The 16,650-nt window shown below is 42.4% G+C and overlaps 1 protein-coding gene across 4 annotated transcripts in view; it reads right to left on the reverse strand.

The window, feature by feature from the left end:
* Positions 1–3,676: 3,676 nt before the first annotated feature.
* CEP126 (centrosomal protein 126) overlaps positions 3,677–16,650 on the reverse strand; it is a 36,922-nt gene continuing 23,948 nt past the window's right edge. Inside the window, exons 7-12 of one of the 4 annotated variants that reach the window (XM_089512772.1) lie at positions 15,733–15,894; positions 14,018–14,142; positions 12,996–13,083; positions 8,399–8,608; positions 6,549–6,613; positions 3,677–4,001 (exon numbers count right to left, since the gene is read on the reverse strand). In XM_089512772.1, the coding sequence (XP_089368898.1) occupies positions 3,906–4,001; positions 6,549–6,613; positions 8,399–8,608; positions 12,996–13,083; positions 14,018–14,142; positions 15,733–15,894 (746 nt within the window). In that variant the 3' untranslated portion in view covers positions 3,677–3,905. Of the gene's footprint in view, positions 4,002–6,548; positions 6,614–8,398; positions 8,609–12,995; positions 13,084–14,017; positions 14,143–15,732; positions 15,895–16,650 lie in introns of those variants that run through there. The other 3 variants (XM_089512768.1, XM_089512769.1, XM_089512770.1) reach the window with 3 other exon arrangements.

A 16,650-nucleotide genomic window follows, 5' to 3' on the forward strand; every position in this document is an offset into this window, starting at 1 on the left:
GCAGGAGCACTCCCAAGCTGCGAACAGAGTCCTTCAGGGGAAGTGTGACCCCATTCAGGACAGGTGGACAAATCTCCATCCCTGGGCCTGGGGAAACTATCACAAGCACTTCCGTTTTCTCTGGATTCAGTCTGAGTCTGTTTTCCCTCATCCAGCCCATTATTGAGTCCAGACAGGCGTCTAGAGGAGAAATTCCATCCCTGGTCACTGCATCAGTCAGAGACACAGAGAAATATATTTGGGTGTCATCAGCGTACTGATAACACCGCGCCCCGTGTCTCCGGATAATCTCTCCCAGCGGTTTCATGTAAATGTTAAATAGCATGGGGGACAGAATGGCTCCTTGAGGGACACCAGATGTAAGGGCCCTCTTATCGGAGCACATGTCCCCCAGCTGCACCATCTGGAATCTACCCGAGAGGTAGGAACGGAACCACTGGAGCGCAGTACCCCCGATTCCCAACTCTCTCAGGCGTTCCAGAAGGATACCATGGTCAATGGTATCGAAAGCCGCTGAGATGTCTAAGAGCACTAACAGGGATCTAGCTGCTAGTCCAGTCAGTTTTTAACATATGGTATGGTGGTATGTGCCATCTTGTCCTTCATCTCAGGCAGCAAAACGTTTGAACTAGCCCTAGGAATGGTAATTGTATCTGGAGATTACAATGCAGTGGCTCAGCAGTTAAGATACTGACTCTGTCAATTGCAAGGTTGGCAGGTTGGTAGTTTGAGACCCAAATGCTGTGTGATGGGGTGATTTCCCATCACTAGTTGGTTGTGTGAACCTAGCAGTTTGAAAGCATGTAAAAGTGCAAGCAGATAAATGGGTACCACTCTGTTGGGAAGGTAACAGCATTCTGTTAAGTTATGCTGGCCACATGACCACAGGGTTGTCTTTGACAACGCTGGCTCTTTGACTTAGTAACAGAGATGAGCACTCTACAGTCGGACATGACTTGACAACCTTGTCAAAGGGGAAACCTTTACCTTTATATTTGCTCCTGTCTCTTGAGTTAACCTACAGATCCTCCACAATTCTTCTGCAGTAAGAGGGGAGAGTGTGTCTTACATACAAAACCACATTTATTCTCAGTGGTGGTCAATGCCACTCATTTGGGGCAGCGAGGAATTGGTATGGGCTAGCTCATCAGCACCATGGGGAGTAGAGGTTTTAAGGAAAGCCTGTTCCTACTGCTTTGCTTAAAGCTATAAAGCTTCCCAGCTGAGCAAGTAGCCACATGTTTTCTTTGTTTAGCTTTTACAAAAATAACTTTATTGCAAAGTCCTGTTTCCTTTGTCTGGTTCCTTTGTTTACATTTGTTCAGAGAGTTTATAGCGTATTATAAAATGAGGTGCCCAAGTCTTAGCTTCACAGGCCTTCTGAGGTACTGGCTGTGCTTAGCACCACAACAACTCAGGGAGTGACTCCCCCTGCTGCTAGAAAACTATTTACTGTAAAAAAAAAAGTAGCAATGGGTAAAGTTGGCTGCGCAGTAAGTCTCTCTCTGTGTGGCAATCCATGTATGAATGTGCATGTGTGAGAGAGCGAATGACGTGTGAGCAATCACATTGGCTCAGTACCACAGTGGGTGATCCTGCTCATATTGGGGTGTGGTCCCCATAAATAATGCAGCCCTGACACCGAAAGAGGTTCCTCATCCCTGTAGTAAAATCTTTATCTTCAATTTAACCAACCATTCAACAGTATAAGAATGTTTGGCATTTATACTAGCAGAATGCACAGATAGTGCATTGAGCTTATGTCAATTAAATTTGAGTAAGTACTCTGGAAACCTGTAGTAAGATAAAAATAGAACATTTACTTGTATAGCTTCAAACAATCTAGCAAAGATAGGACAGGAGAAAAACTAGCAAACCTAGACTTGGTTGAAGAAGACCCTAAAGCTGGCAAGTTTGTTTAGGCATGAGAATCCAAGTGATATCTGCCACTCTGTGACTGACAGAAGGAGAAGAAAATAACATGCTGGTTGGAAGAAAGTAAAGCTTGATCATAGTAATCTGTAAATAGATTTAGGAAAAAAGGGAAACAACTGGAGCTATCTGCCTATTGACGTCTTAGCTCATCCAGTTCAGGTTGTTTGCTATATTGTTGGTGTTTTAATTTCCAACAAATCAAATCAGACAGTTGGAATACAGCTCAAATGATTATCCTAATCATCATCCTGCCCTTGCATAAGGATCACTTCTACAGCATCCCTGACAAATGGTCACCCAGCCTCTTTTGAAGAAAAGTCCACCATCTTCCAAAACAGTTTGTTCTATTGTAGAATATCTCATACCATCAAGAAGATTGTTCCTTTCCTCATAATTTGAACCACTCATTCAGGACTAATCTTCTGGAGCAACAGAGAACAAATTTGCACCATTGTCTATGTGATATACCTTAAAACACTTGAATATGTTTTTCGAGAATAGTGGAAGTACCAGCATCTAATTGATTTCCCTGTTCAGAATTTGAATTGATAGAAACAGTGTTGGAACAGTTCAGTTTTATAGTCCCTGCTAGAAAAAGAACCATACAAAAAACTCTTTCTAGTGAACTACTGTATGCATCATCACTAATCAACATTAATTGATACTCTTTCATGTTTTTAGACATGACGTCAAGAACTGCCCCTTGCATAATTGTCAATCCAACCAGTTCTATTTGTGCCGAGTGTTGGAAAACTCATCATGCCTTCTTTGCCTAGGTGTCACTTCCTCTAGTTGTGCTTATTTTGCTAATGACTGTGCAGCCACTAGCAAAACACCATCAATGGTTGTTAGCATTTCCACTAATGTTGGATGCGCTATTTTTTAGCAGAAAAAAGTCTAGGTGGTAGTTCTCAATTTTGTACAGCAACAGGACAGCTAAAAGCTCTAGAACGTGTGCAGCCCTGAAAGGGAAAAAGAAATTTCCCCCAAAATGCCCTTTAGAGGGCATGTTTGGCATCTGTTTGGTCACCCTGGGTGATTTTAGGTTCAGAAGAGGCCTTTTTCTAAAACAAAGTGATTTCTGGTTACTTACTGTTGCTAAAAAAGCCTTGTGTATGTCTAAAATGGCCTGGGGGTGGGGAAGAAAACATGCCAAAAATGCCTCCCATGCCCATAGAGGTTTTTTTTTTTTTTTGGATGCTGGGTACCATGGGGGAGTGCAACCCTTTAAGGTCTCCTGGGGGGCTAATGTGGCCCCTTAGCCCTCCCCTCCCAAAGTCCAGCCTTGTCTAGAACAGCGGTTCTCAACCTGTGGGTTGCGAACCATTTGGGGGTCAAATGGCACTTTCACAGGGGTCACCTAAGAACATCAGAAAACATATATTTTATATTATTATATTAATAATTTTATGGTTGGGGGTCACCACAACATGAGGAACTGTATTAAAAGGTTCTGCTCTAGAAGGATTTGAATGATGCATAGGTGCAAGTGGGTAACAAAGGAGAGCTTAAAGTATCTTAACTGTTCAATGAACTAGTGAACTTTGCAGCCATGATTATTGTTTTCTACAACATACCTTTTACGAATATATCAGAAATGCATTAGTCATTAATAAAATCCAAAACATTAAGAGATGAACTTAGACATAATTTTAATCAGTAGCAAAATAATTTTTTCTTTCAATAAAAATGTACAGTAAATTAAAAATATCATCACTCAGTCAAAGTGAGATGATGGTATTATTTTTTAAAAATACAATATATTTTACAATAAAGTGCATATAAAAAGTTTTTGTTGCCCTAAATGTAAACTAGGTAACAAGCAGGCAATACTTGTGTTACATCTTTATTTTGTTTGAGATATTTTTAAATAGCATTTAAGGCATGTTGCAAATTATTAAATGTTACAAAGATAGCAGCCAAGATTATATTAAAATAAATCCCAGATCAAAAGCCTTCACTAGGCCAAGTCAGTATTTTTTCTGCATTACGTTGTAGGTGGCATCTGTCACACTCCTATACCTTTGCATAGGATGTATAAGGTCCATGTACGAGGGGGATACGATCTGGAAGAATAAAAATGAAACAAAAACAATATTCATTCATAGCAACCCAAGAAAAAATATTCTGACAATAGCATGCCATTTTATTATAAGCCATTTGCATTGATGTATTTGTGACTGAGCAAGAATTAAAAGTGTACAGGTATACCTCAGATAACAAAGTAAATGAATTCTTGGGCCTTGATTTAACCGAAAATTTGGAACATAGAAAGAATGAGAATAGGTTCCTAAACCATAAAAAAGAACAGTTCAACATGTTTCTGCAAACTTTTTATCCAAAACTAACTAGGCACATGTGAAATGAAACAATCAGGTGAAGGTATAAGGAAAAAAAGGAGGAAAAAAGTCAGACTTCTATAAACCACCTGAAGGCTTCCCCTAATCTTGTGGGGTCTTGTGGTGCTTGTTGTTTTTATTGTTGTATATTGTATTTACTTTGTTGTTACCTGCCTCGATCCTCAATCGGAAGAGGCGGGATATAAATAATAATAATAATAATAATAATAATAATAATTATTATTATTATTATTATTATTATTATTATTATTATTATTATTATTTATCAAAGGATAACTTTTTCCTTTCACTAGCCTCCCCTTTTCTTATGATTTCCTTTCTGGTTGCCTAATATATAAGGTTATGCTGTTTTTAGCATATGTGGGACAACTGGTGAGGCAGTTTTATCTGTTTTCTCCCCTTTCTCTGTTTTGTTGTTCACACGTGCTGAGTAAGGGATACTGAAGGAAGTTGCTGTTTACTTTGCCTGTTGTAGGCAGGGATACACATCTACAGTAGGATCGGCTACAGTAGATCCGATTCTTTCCCACCTCAAGATTGTTGTAATGTTTACTGCAGACATGCTGCTGCAACCTGGTATGCCTGTATCTGCCAACAAACGAAAGGGTAATAAAGATAAGCTAAAGCAGCGGTACAGGGCCCACAAGGCCAATGCTTTTCCCCCCTCTCTCCCCAGACAGGTTCTCTTCTATGGTTAATTCAGGGATTATTGTTATGGCCCTTCAACTGGACTCCAGTTTATAGCAACCCAATCACAGGGTTTTCTTGGTAAGATTTATTCAGGGGAGGGTTGACATTTCCTTCCTCTAAGGCTGAATGTGATTTGCCCAAGGTCATCCAGTGGGTTTCCATGGCTGAACAGGGAGTCAAACCTTGGTCTTCTTGGACTTGACTCAAGCACTCAAATCATGATACCAAAAGGCCGTGATGGCGAACCCGTGGCACACGGTGCGGTTTCGCCAGGCACGGGGGGGCGAGGGAGAAGGCGGAATGGGCACGTGCCCGTTCCGCCTCCTCCCTGCCATTTTTGGGCCTCCAGAAAATGGCGCCTGGGAGGAGGAGACAGAGGCGCGTGCGCGTCTATCTCCTCCTCCCAGCCCTCTTCCCTCCTGGCTTGCCTTCGCTGGCTGGGAAAGGGCTCTGCAGAGCCCTTTCACAGCGAGCGAACAAAGGGCGAGGGCCCTTTTGCCGGCCTCAGGAGGGACCCTCAGGGGCCGGCAAAGGCCAGAGGACAGCGCACCGTCCTCCACGGCCCTTTTGCCGGCCTCTGACAGCCCCAGGAGGGACCCTCAGGAGCTGGCAAAGGCCGGAGGACAGCGTGCCATCCTACACGGCCCTTTTGCCGGCCTCTGACGGCCCCAGGAGGGACCCTCAGGGGCCGGCAAACGCCGGGGGAGGAGCGAGAGGCTCCCTCCCTCTGAAAAGGGGCAGAAGCCCCGCCCCCTGGAGGGCAGGAGCACCGCCCCGGCACCCAGCCCCCATCCTGGGGGTAGAAGCCCCGCCCCCGGCACGCAACCTTAAAAAGGTTCACCATCACTGCCATAAGGTATTCTGGTTTGAGCTATGTTTACTTATGGCCCCAAACAGACATACTAAATAGAGCGGGAGCAGACTGTGCCAGCGCCATTTGCGCCAGGACCACAGGAACCACACATGCCCAGTCCCAATCTGGGCCACCACCACAGTCCTGAACTGGGATTCTATCTACTCCTTCTGGGCCCAATTCTTTGCAAATGATGCGGCTTCAGGCCACCTTTGGGGTGTACATCATGTAAACGGCATGCCCCCTACCTGGCTTCCAGCCGTGTCATTTTGCCTGTGTGTTTTGGGCCTATCTGGCTTGTCATAGACTACCAGCTCTCTGTACAGTTTGCATGTCACAATAAGATGATTACAGAACAAGGAGTCATAGTTTATCCGCTCTGATGGCAGGTACAGTGATTGAACAGAATGCAACAGCACACTGTCAGTTCTCTGAAAGACTGGCTTACCATAGATTCTCAGCTTATCATAATGTCTGAATATGACAACCGTCATACACAGTTGTTTTAGGATATTATAAGGTTACATTGTGTTGAGTCAGATTAATAGCTATCCAGTCCAGCATTTTGGTTTTAATAGTAGCCAGCCATATGCCTCTGAAAACTTAAAACTGAATTCCTAGTTTTACAGTACCTATCTTTCTTGTGTCCTTATCATATATAAACAACATCCTGAACACATTAAATAAGAAGAGCAAATTTGTATGCTTACCAAAGGGGAAACAGTCTGCATAATACTTGTAGAGGATGGGATTTTGTTAATGGTTTCATGGACATCTAAAATGGTATAAGACAGAAAACTTCAATTAAATGGTAGAAAAAGAAATACTTTGAAAAAAAACCCACTTAATTCTTCTTTCAGATAGTATATGATTTTATGTTATTAAAATATTTTTCCCTTTGCTGGAATGTGAGAACATTTATTTTATTTTACATGTACAGAGGATAGATTTATCAATGACTGTTAGTCATGATGCGAAAATGGAATTTCCATGTTTAGAAGTTGCATGAATAGGATGATGAATACCAGGGGAAAGGGTTATTGTCTTTGTTATTGCCATTGTTTGCTGAACTTCCAAGAGGCATCTGGATGACCACTATTGAAAACAGAATGCTAGACTCAACAGACCTTTTTAGCACAAGGCTCTTCTTACATTTTTAATTATTAATGAGGTTTATAGTCTTCTGGCCATTCTATCTGCAACCAGTACTTTTGGATTTAGAGTAAAGGCAGGTAGTACTGCACCTCTGATTTGGTAGACAACCCTTTCAGATGTAAATATCATCATCATCATCATCTACTGATACTATTATTATTATCTTTAAACTTACATCACTGTGTATACCATGGTGGGGACGTTCGGTTTGTATCATAGAGGTACAATTCTAGACCCCAACCCCATCAACTGGAACTAGCACTCAGAGATGATAATATCAGAGGATAATAGCAGGGATTTTCAAATCATAATCCCACCATATCCATGTTCTTGTTGTGTGCCGTCCACTGTCCCAGACAGGAAAGATATACATGAAGCAAGCATGTGATTCAGCTGTCCTTCAAATGCTAAACAACTACACTTCTTTAAGCAGAAAATAGCATGCAGCTCCATGGTTTCCTCTGCACAGAGAACAACAAAATAGGAAGGGCTCAATGGTGTTATAGAAGGGGGGCTTAGGGAAGAGGCTTTGAGTGTGGTATCATCAAGCCTGATCGATTGGTTGAAGGACAAATAACAACAAATTATGAACCTTTATAATCCCCTCTCTATGAACACCTCTTGTCTAATCTGATTTCCTATAAATTAAAATAGCTGTGTAAATGTGCACAGCAAGACAGAGGTGTATCCTAGTCCTTACATGAGAGAGGGGATACAAAGTTGTTCAAATATCACTGGTCAGCTTATTAGGATAGGATACAGAACAAGGTTTGGATGCTCTCATGTGGACTTCTGCCTGACCAAGTTAATGTCTGAAATTACAACTGCACAACTCCTCGTGCAAAAGAATTCTTATCTTCACAGATAAAACAAGGTGCTTTAGAAGGATATATGTCAAAATTTGCCTTGTTATGCAATAGCAGTGTGTGAGTCATGTGTCTGTCAACAGGGACTTTATCTATCAGATGAGGGAGATGAAAATGGTTGGTCATACTCCTACCTTCTCTTCCACAAACAGAAAATTGTTAGAAACAACAGTTTCATCAACACAAAGTGTTGAAATTAATTCACTAAATAAGGTGTCTTCATTCCACATTCACTCACTTAGACGGACCATGAATAGCTTTTGATTTGATTGTACAAAGTAAAGAAAATAAGTGGATATAGCAATTATGATTAATTTGATATCACTTCACTCAAGCAAAATACCCTGCCCAGACCTCATATAAAATATGAATTTGAGGTGTCAGACCACAGCATGTATATTTGTTAAGAAGCAGAACACCATGCAATAGAAAGAAGAAGAAAAAAAGCAGGGTTGTCTTATTATTTACACTTAGGTGGCTTGCTAAATGGATGATTACAGTGGTGCAGTGCAAAGCATGACTGATGACTGAATACTTACTCTGCAGCCTTTGATTAATGCGGTCAAGTGATTGAAGAACTTTGTGCTCTTCAAATGACAGGGCACTCATTCCTTGCCGTGGGGGTCTGTTTAGCACCGCAGTTTGTTTGTGTGGCTGGATTGCATCCAAATTGGTCAAGATTTCACTTTCTGTAGCCGATAAGTTCACTAGGTTTTCTGCCAGCAGAAACTCTGCAGTACTGTCTGAAACTAACAGAAATGCATATTGTAGAACAGTTTTAAAGGAAGACAGGTTAGAAACATCTGTATTAGCTACTAAATTCATTTTAATAGCCAACTTTCTTAAGCATTCATACAGTTAATGATAATATGTCTCCTTCATATGATCTTTCAGATCATATTGTTTAGTTACATAATGCTGCAAACATGTCTTCTCACAGAATGTTATCACTACAGTCATGGTACATTACACTTGGCTTTGAGAATGACAAAACTGGATGTACAAAAAAACACTAAGGCATAAAAGCTTTTCCCCAGCTGAAATGAGAAAGTGATTTATCCATCCTTTATTGATACTAAACTGGTCCCTTTTTACACTGTTTTTCTGTAAGAAATTGACAAGTGGCTAGAATATCATTAGCATGGTTGAGTATACTGGACTGGGTTAGCTTCTTGGGCTAGGGAATATAAGTGGCACTACTGCAGGGGCAAGTCTGCTACCCATGGTGGCAACATCAAAGGGGTGGTCACCCCTTTGGGAGAGCGACTTCAGAGATGGCATGGTCTATCCTTCTGCAGGAAAAGCAAACCTCATCTATTTACAGAGACTGCCTTGTCAGAATAGCAATCGATTTTTGTGGGGAGGGGAGATTTGCTGCCAACAAAGGGAAGGAGGTAATGGTACTCAGGGAGCAGCGAATTAAGTTATACAAGGTAGAAGGAGATATGGAAATGGAAGATGGTTGCACTATCCTAAAACTAGAGTTTACGACAGGGTATTAGTCACCCCCCAAATTGTCTCCCATCCCAAATAATCTGGATAGCCATGGCAGCAACCCCTCGGGTTAAAAATGCTGCTACTTAATGCCAGCTTAGTTAATGGTAAAACAGCTACCATTTAGGACTGAAGGAGATAATCATGGCAACCTGGCCTGTCTTACAGAGACCTGGTAGGATGAGGCTGGGGTAATCTCTATGTATTGCCTGCCAGGACTCTATACACAAGAGCAGCCAAAACCTGGGGAGAAGCGGCAGGAAAGTGGAGTTGCAGTCAGATAACATCTCCCTGACTAGGCACATCTGTCCCTCAGTCTGCAGGGTTTGAGTATGTTTATTGAAAGCTGGAACAGATTAGAGATTCTATTAGTGTACCACTGCTCAACAGTCTATCTTCCCAAGTTAGACAGGGTTGTCTTGGGGGTGGTGTTGGAGACTCCGCAGCTTGTGATGCCAGGGGATTTCAACATCCATACTGAGGTTATCCTGTCAGAAGTGGCTCAGGATTTTGTGTCCACCATGATAACTATGGGTCTGTTCTAGAGATGTGAAGGCCCGTGGCCAAATTAGGGGGAATTTTTTTTGTCCATGCTTTTCCTGAATCACGCTAAAATAAAATATTTCATAATTGAATTTCTTCCTTTGTTCAATTTTTTTGTCTCCCCTCCCCCCCCCCCCGGTTTTTTCTCAATTCCCCCCACCCCCAGTTTTTTTTCCTGTCCTGACTGGTATCTGGCTCCACTCAGGCTGCTGGGCACATTCTGGACCTTGAATTCAGTGAAGGGTGAGATGATGATCTGGAAATTGAGGAAATTTCCATTGTTCCATTGTCATGGACATATCACTTCTTGGTCAGGTTTAGGCTTGCTAAGACTCAGAGCTTCCGCAGGGGTGGGGGGACCTAGTAAGATGGTTTGCCCCAAGAGCCTAACCCAGATGGATTCCTGAGGGCTTTTGGAGAGTTCCCTGCTGCCCTGGCTAGTGAGCCTGTCAAAGCCCTGGTTGATCTCTGGAATGGGGATATGACTTCTGGAATGGGGAAAGGGCAGTTGACATGATTGCTCCTAAGCATCCCTTCTCACTGAGTAGAACTAAAATAGCCCCCTGGATTTTTAAGGAGCTGGCAGCAATCCAGACGAAGACTAGACTGACAGTGGCAGAAAACACAGTGAGTTCAATTAAAGACAGGCTAAACTTTATTTGAAGGCCTATGGTGGGGCAGTAAAGGTAGCAAAAAATGCTTTTCTAACTAACACCACAGAGCAGCACAGAGCTAATAATCAGAGCTGTTTCATGTGGTCAGGGGCCTGTTACAATCTGGTCTAAATAAAGAATGTAAGCCACTCAGCAGCCTACTGCAAAGAATTTGTTCACCATTTTGCAGATAAAATTGGTCAGATTTGCCCTGACTTCAGTACCAGAGTTGATATAGTTCTAGAGGATGTAACCATGGTCCACGTGTGGCCTGATGATGTGGAGAGGATCCCTGGAGAGGTGAGTGTCACCATATATGTACTAGAACCTTGTCATTCCTGGCTAATCAAACAGGCCAGAGGAGGACGAGTTGAGTGGGTAAGGAAAGTGATTAACACTTCTTTACAGAAAGGCAGGATCCCAACACGCCTGAGGGAGGCTGTGGTAAGACCTAAAGTCGGTGGGCTCTACTATACTAGGTAATTATAGGCCAGTCTGCAACCTTCCATTGCTGAGCAATGTACTGGACCATGTTGTGGCTTCTAACCTTCAGGGGTTCTTGGATGAAATGGATTATCTAGATCTATTTCAGTCCATTTTCAGAAATAGTGACGGGACCAAGACAGCTTTGGTCATCTTGGTGGATGACCTACACAGGGAACTGGACAGGGAGAGTGTGTCCCTGTTGGTTCTACTGGACTTCTCAGTGGCTTTTCATACCACTAAATGTGGTATCCTGCACAGACACCTCTCTGAAATGGAGCTTGGAGGTACTGTTATACAGTGGCTCCCATTCTTTCCTGGAGGGGCACTCTCAGAGGGTGGTGCCGGGGGATCCCTGTTTGCCATTGGCCTATGGAATGAATCCCTTAGGGCAGTGATGGTGAACCTTTTTAAGGTCGCGTGCCGGGGACGGGGGCTTCTACCCCCAGGATGGGGGTTGGGTGCCGGGGCGGGGCTCCCGCCCTCCAGGGGGCAGGGCTTCCAGCCCTTTTCAGAGGGAGGGAGCCTCTAGCTCCTCCCCCGGCGTTTGCTGGCCCCTGAGGGCCCCTCCTGGGGTCGTCAGAGGCCGGCAAAAGGGCCGTGGAGGACAGCGCTCTGTCCTCTGGCCTTTGCCGGCCCCTGAGGGTCCCTCCTGGGGCCGTCAGAGGCCGGCAAAAGGGCCCTCGCCCTTCCTTCGCTCGCTGCGAAAGGGCTCTGCGGAGCCCTTTCCCGGCCAGTGAAGGCAAGCCGGGAGGAGGAGGAGGCGGCTGGGATGCGTCCCAGCTGCCTCCTCCTCGGCCTTCACTTGCAGGCAAAGGGCAGCCAGCAAAGGCAAGCCAGGAGGGAAGAGGGCTGGGAGGAGGAGACAGACGCGCACGCGCCTCTGTCTCCTCCTCCCCGGCGCCATTTTCTGGCTTCCCTCTGTCTCAGAGAGACAGCGGGAGGCCTGAAAATGGCAGGGAGGAGGCGGAACGGGCACGTGCCCGTTTCGCCTTCTCCCTCGACCCCCGTGCCTGGCAAAACCGCGCCACATGCCACACGTGGCACACGTGCCACGGGTTCGCCATCACGGCCTTAGTGTTCAGCCTTGCCCCTATGCTATTTAACATCTACATGAAAACACCAGGAAAGGTTGCCTGGAGTTTTGGGGTCACATGTCATCAGTATGCTGGTGATACCCAGCTCTACTACTCCTTTCCATGTAATTCCAAGGAAGCTGTTCCTTTGCTAAACCAGTGTCTGACAGCTGCAATGGAGTGGATGAGGGCAAACAAACTGAAGCTAAATCCAGATAAGACAGAGGTGCTCCTGGTCAGTTGACAGACAGATCTGGGAATAGGGGTTCAACCAGTGTTAGATGGGGTTACACTCCCCTAAAAAATGTAGTTTTGCAGTTTTGGATACTCCTGGATTCAGCTCTGAGCCTGGAGGTCCAGGTTTCAGCCGTGACTACTTTCACACAGTTAAAGTTAGTGTGCTAATTGTGCCCATTCCCGGGGAAACCAGATCTGACTATAATGGTACATGCCTTGGTTATGTCCTGTTTGGATTACTGTAATGTGCTTTATGTGGGGCTGCTTTTGTAAAGTTCTGAGAAACTTCAGGTAGCCCAAAGAGCTGCAGCCAGGTTGTTAACCAGTATAGGCTACAGGGAGCATATAACTCTCTTGTTGCAATAGCTCCATTGGCTGCCAGTTTATTTCTGGGCATGATTCAAAGTGGTGGTTTTGACCTATAAAGCCCTATACGGCTTGGGTCCAGGTTACTTGAATGACCATATTTCCTGTAGAAGCCCATTAGAGTATTAAGATCATCTGGAGAGGCCCTTCGTTCTCTGAAAAGGGAGAGGACCTTTTCAGTTGCTGCTTTATCATTTCCTATCACTCTATTCCCAGCTTCTTGTGCATAACAAATATACAGAATCATAAGAAAGTAATAATTGGATTAAACTATATTATTTTACCTCCATCAGAATTACTGACACCACTCACTGTTTGCACTGGATCATATGCACACTGAGACTGCACCTGCTTTACAACTTGTGCCATATTCTGTGAGAGAAGATTTTTTTTAAAAATCATGAAACAACTTAAAATATGAAAGCATAATTATTTTAAATAAGCAAAGCATTTCAAGACCTCAAAATGCTAACATTATTTAGAAATATAAAGCAAATGCTGAAAAAGGCTTTTTAAAAGGCAGCAACTTCTAGCAGCTACAGCAGGGAGAAAGCCCTGGATGAGTTGCACAGCAATTCCCAGCAGCCCTAACCACTACAGATAAGTGAAATGTGAAGGTGAATATAAGTGAAGAATGCTGGCAGATGCAGTTAAGCAATACTTGGAGGTCTGTACTCTGCCCAACCCAATCTAAAATATATGCTGTTGATCTACAGAGGACAACAGACCTGTCATGGTGGGAGATGATACTAAATTAGAACAATAAAAATAGACCTTGCTTATTAATTAGTGTTCAAAAATTACTGATGCCGTTGGATGAAAGTAATAACAAATTTGTTTTTGTTTGTACAGCTGGAACACAGAGAAATATCACCATACAGAGATCTGACCCCTTATTACAAGGTGTTCTTTCATCTCCTTAATGAAGATCATATTTGTCATTTACACAATACTTCCAAATATTTATTATTTACGCAAAGAACACTTTGACAAGTGTTTTGGCTCTGTACCAGTGCATAAGCCCTAAAGAGCTTCCACATGTAAGCAAATCCAGGATGCAAGCAACACCAAAATGACCTGTCCCTCTGCCAGGTGATCTGGAATAGTTCTATCACAAGAATCTCAGACTGTACTCCACATAGTTTCTAAGGTACAAAATATCCCTTCTCCATGTTTTGCTGGATCCAGAGACAGCAACAGAATCATTCTCTTGTACTGAACAAACAGTTTCATTTCCTGGAACGTAACACTGATACAATTTCTAATGCATAATACAGAAACCACTTTCCTGAGACAGCTAATGTACCTGTCCAACACCAGCAGGCTTCCGTCCAGCTAAGGCTGCCATTTGTCTCCTCTGTTCTAGAAGAGCCTTGCGTTTAATCTCAATATTTTCATTTACTTGTTTTCGCCTTGCAAAAGCAACAGAAGCTGAAAATGATAAAATATCTGATTATCTTGAATTTTTAATTATTTTAACTGCAGTTTTAATTTTCTCTACGGTATGCCATTTTGAAGACGTGGTACATATATTACTTTAAAAATCCAACCAAACTAAATATATAAATGCAGCTGACACCATTGTTCCTCAGAATCAAAACAGCATGTCACTGGCTTAACCTAATCTTGCCTTTCAGTTAAATCATTAATCATTAATACTAAACAGGCTAGGTGGAAAATTGTCTGGATGTTACCTATGTGCTTTGCCTCTTGGGGCAAATCAATAATATACCGAGGTGAGGGACATACAAATCAGGAACATGGCATGAGGACCCAGTTCCATGGACATGGCCTAAATAACATCTGCAAGTGCATTTACTCTTGATAAAAATGATCCAGTCACAGATTTTCCATTGCCCTGTCTGGTTTAACATCACTACAGAGCAATGAATTTCTCCAACAACTAAGATGATAGGAAGATGTTTCTTGCTAACTTGTATCATCTAGCCCAGTATTTTTTCACATTGACTGGCAGCAGCTTTCTACTGTTTTAGGAAGAATTATTTTCCAGCCTGACCTGGAGATGCCAGGAACTGAACTTGTTCTATTACTAGGCTATGTTTGCTCTGGCCTGAACACACGGGTAAAATGACTTGGCTTTGGACCACACTGGGGCGGGGGGGGGGGTTGCTTTTAGATTATGTATGCCCCAAACATGGCTGGAAGCCACACCAACACCACACCAAGAAAGAAGAACCAGCCCAAAAAGGAGTCTATATAATCCGCTCCTTTCAGTGGCCCGGATCAGGACCGAGCCTGTGTGGTTGCTGCAATCCTGGTGCAATCGGGGCCAGTGCAGTCCCAGCACAGTCTTTTGGCCCGTCTGCTTCGGGCTCATGTCTCCAACAGAAGTCTTTCTCAGCTATCCACGGTTCATTTAACAGGAGATGATGAAGACTGAAATACGACCATCTGTATTACAAAATGTGCACCTTACACCTAGGCCCATATTTGTTAATTCTAAGGCATGTTTATTAAACTCTGGTGCTTGGGTAGAGATTCTAATAAAGAAGGGCATTTTTAAATTGGTAAAGTTAAAAATTAAGGACACATTCAAAATTTTAACAAGTTTTCATATTGTATAAACACTGTAAAATTATACAAGAAGTTGTAGCTTGAAGAAGAATTTGGAAAAGAGAAATACAAGGGAAACATACACAGAGAGTCAAATACAAAGTCCCACAGTAGCATGTAAAGAAGGAAGTGCCTCAAAATAAATAAGGCAGTCTACTCAAATTTATGGACTCTCAGTACTTAATCTTCTCAAACATATATTCTAAAATATTTGCAATGAATGAAATAAAAAACTATATATATGAAACTGGGACACAAGTACTCAATTCAAACCCTCATTATTATTTTTACGCCAGGCTTACTGATCAAACATACATATTCCTTACATTCATTATGAATTTTAGTCAGTGTTCACTAAATTAGGCCTATAATGTATTTTTTTGCCCCCTTCATCCAAATCTGACCAAAAAAAGAAAAGAAGAAGAAGAAGAAGAAGAAGAAGCTTACTGCTGGGCTGGGAAGCAAAAATTGTATTCGATCTAGCACCTGGTTTAATATTGCCCATTAGAGTGCCACCATCAATAGTGATATGAGACACATTAGGTCTAGTGGATTGCACTTCACTATTACTTGAGTGATTGCAGACAGTAACACAATGTTGTGAATTTCCTGAATGAAAGAAAAAAAGAAAAAAAGATTTTAAAATTAGTTTGAGCAGCATTAATACCATCCAACTTCACAAATCAAAAGTATTTTTTGTTTGAAATGGGGAGTTTAACTTGTGTGGTGAGAGATGGATACTGTGTTTTACAAGACTCTGTATTACTTTTATCTAGTTGATTTAGACCTCAAAAGAATATCTATGGAGGAGGTTAAGATAATTAGCTAGGCCAATTAGAGAAATGCAGGAAGTCATTTTAAAAGCGTATACGTGTACACAAAGGGGAATTTATTACTGTTGTGTGTTTATGTTTGTACTGTATGTATGTGTATGCATTATTTTTGATCATTAGTAATAAATATCATTTCATATATATATATATATATATATATATATATATATATATTAAAAATGATATTTATTTTAACTTGGACATATGAATGTCCAAGTTAAATATTTGTTCAAGACATATCCATTCCTCCCTCAAAACAGGAATGCAAAAGAACTACAAACTAAGGGCCCGGACAGGGCAAAATAAAGCTGCTTCAGGTGACTTTGGAGGTATGCTGTTTAAATTACATACACATCTCAAGAGACCAGAAGCTGTGCCAGAGCTGCGCTCTAGCCCTTAGGACTGGAGCATGGCTTTAGTATGGCTTCTGGCCTCTTAGGATGCATGCATCATTTAAACAGCATACTTCCAAAGTCACCCAAAGCAGCTTTATTTTGCCCTGTCTGTTCGGGCCCTAAGTGCCCTGGTTAGA

This window comes from Sceloporus occidentalis, unplaced genomic scaffold (assembly GCF_023333645.1).
Source record: "Sceloporus occidentalis isolate IW3139 unplaced genomic scaffold, rSceOcc1.0.p SCAF_2, whole genome shotgun sequence".
Taxonomy (NCBI): Eukaryota; Metazoa; Chordata; class Lepidosauria; order Squamata; family Phrynosomatidae; genus Sceloporus; species Sceloporus occidentalis.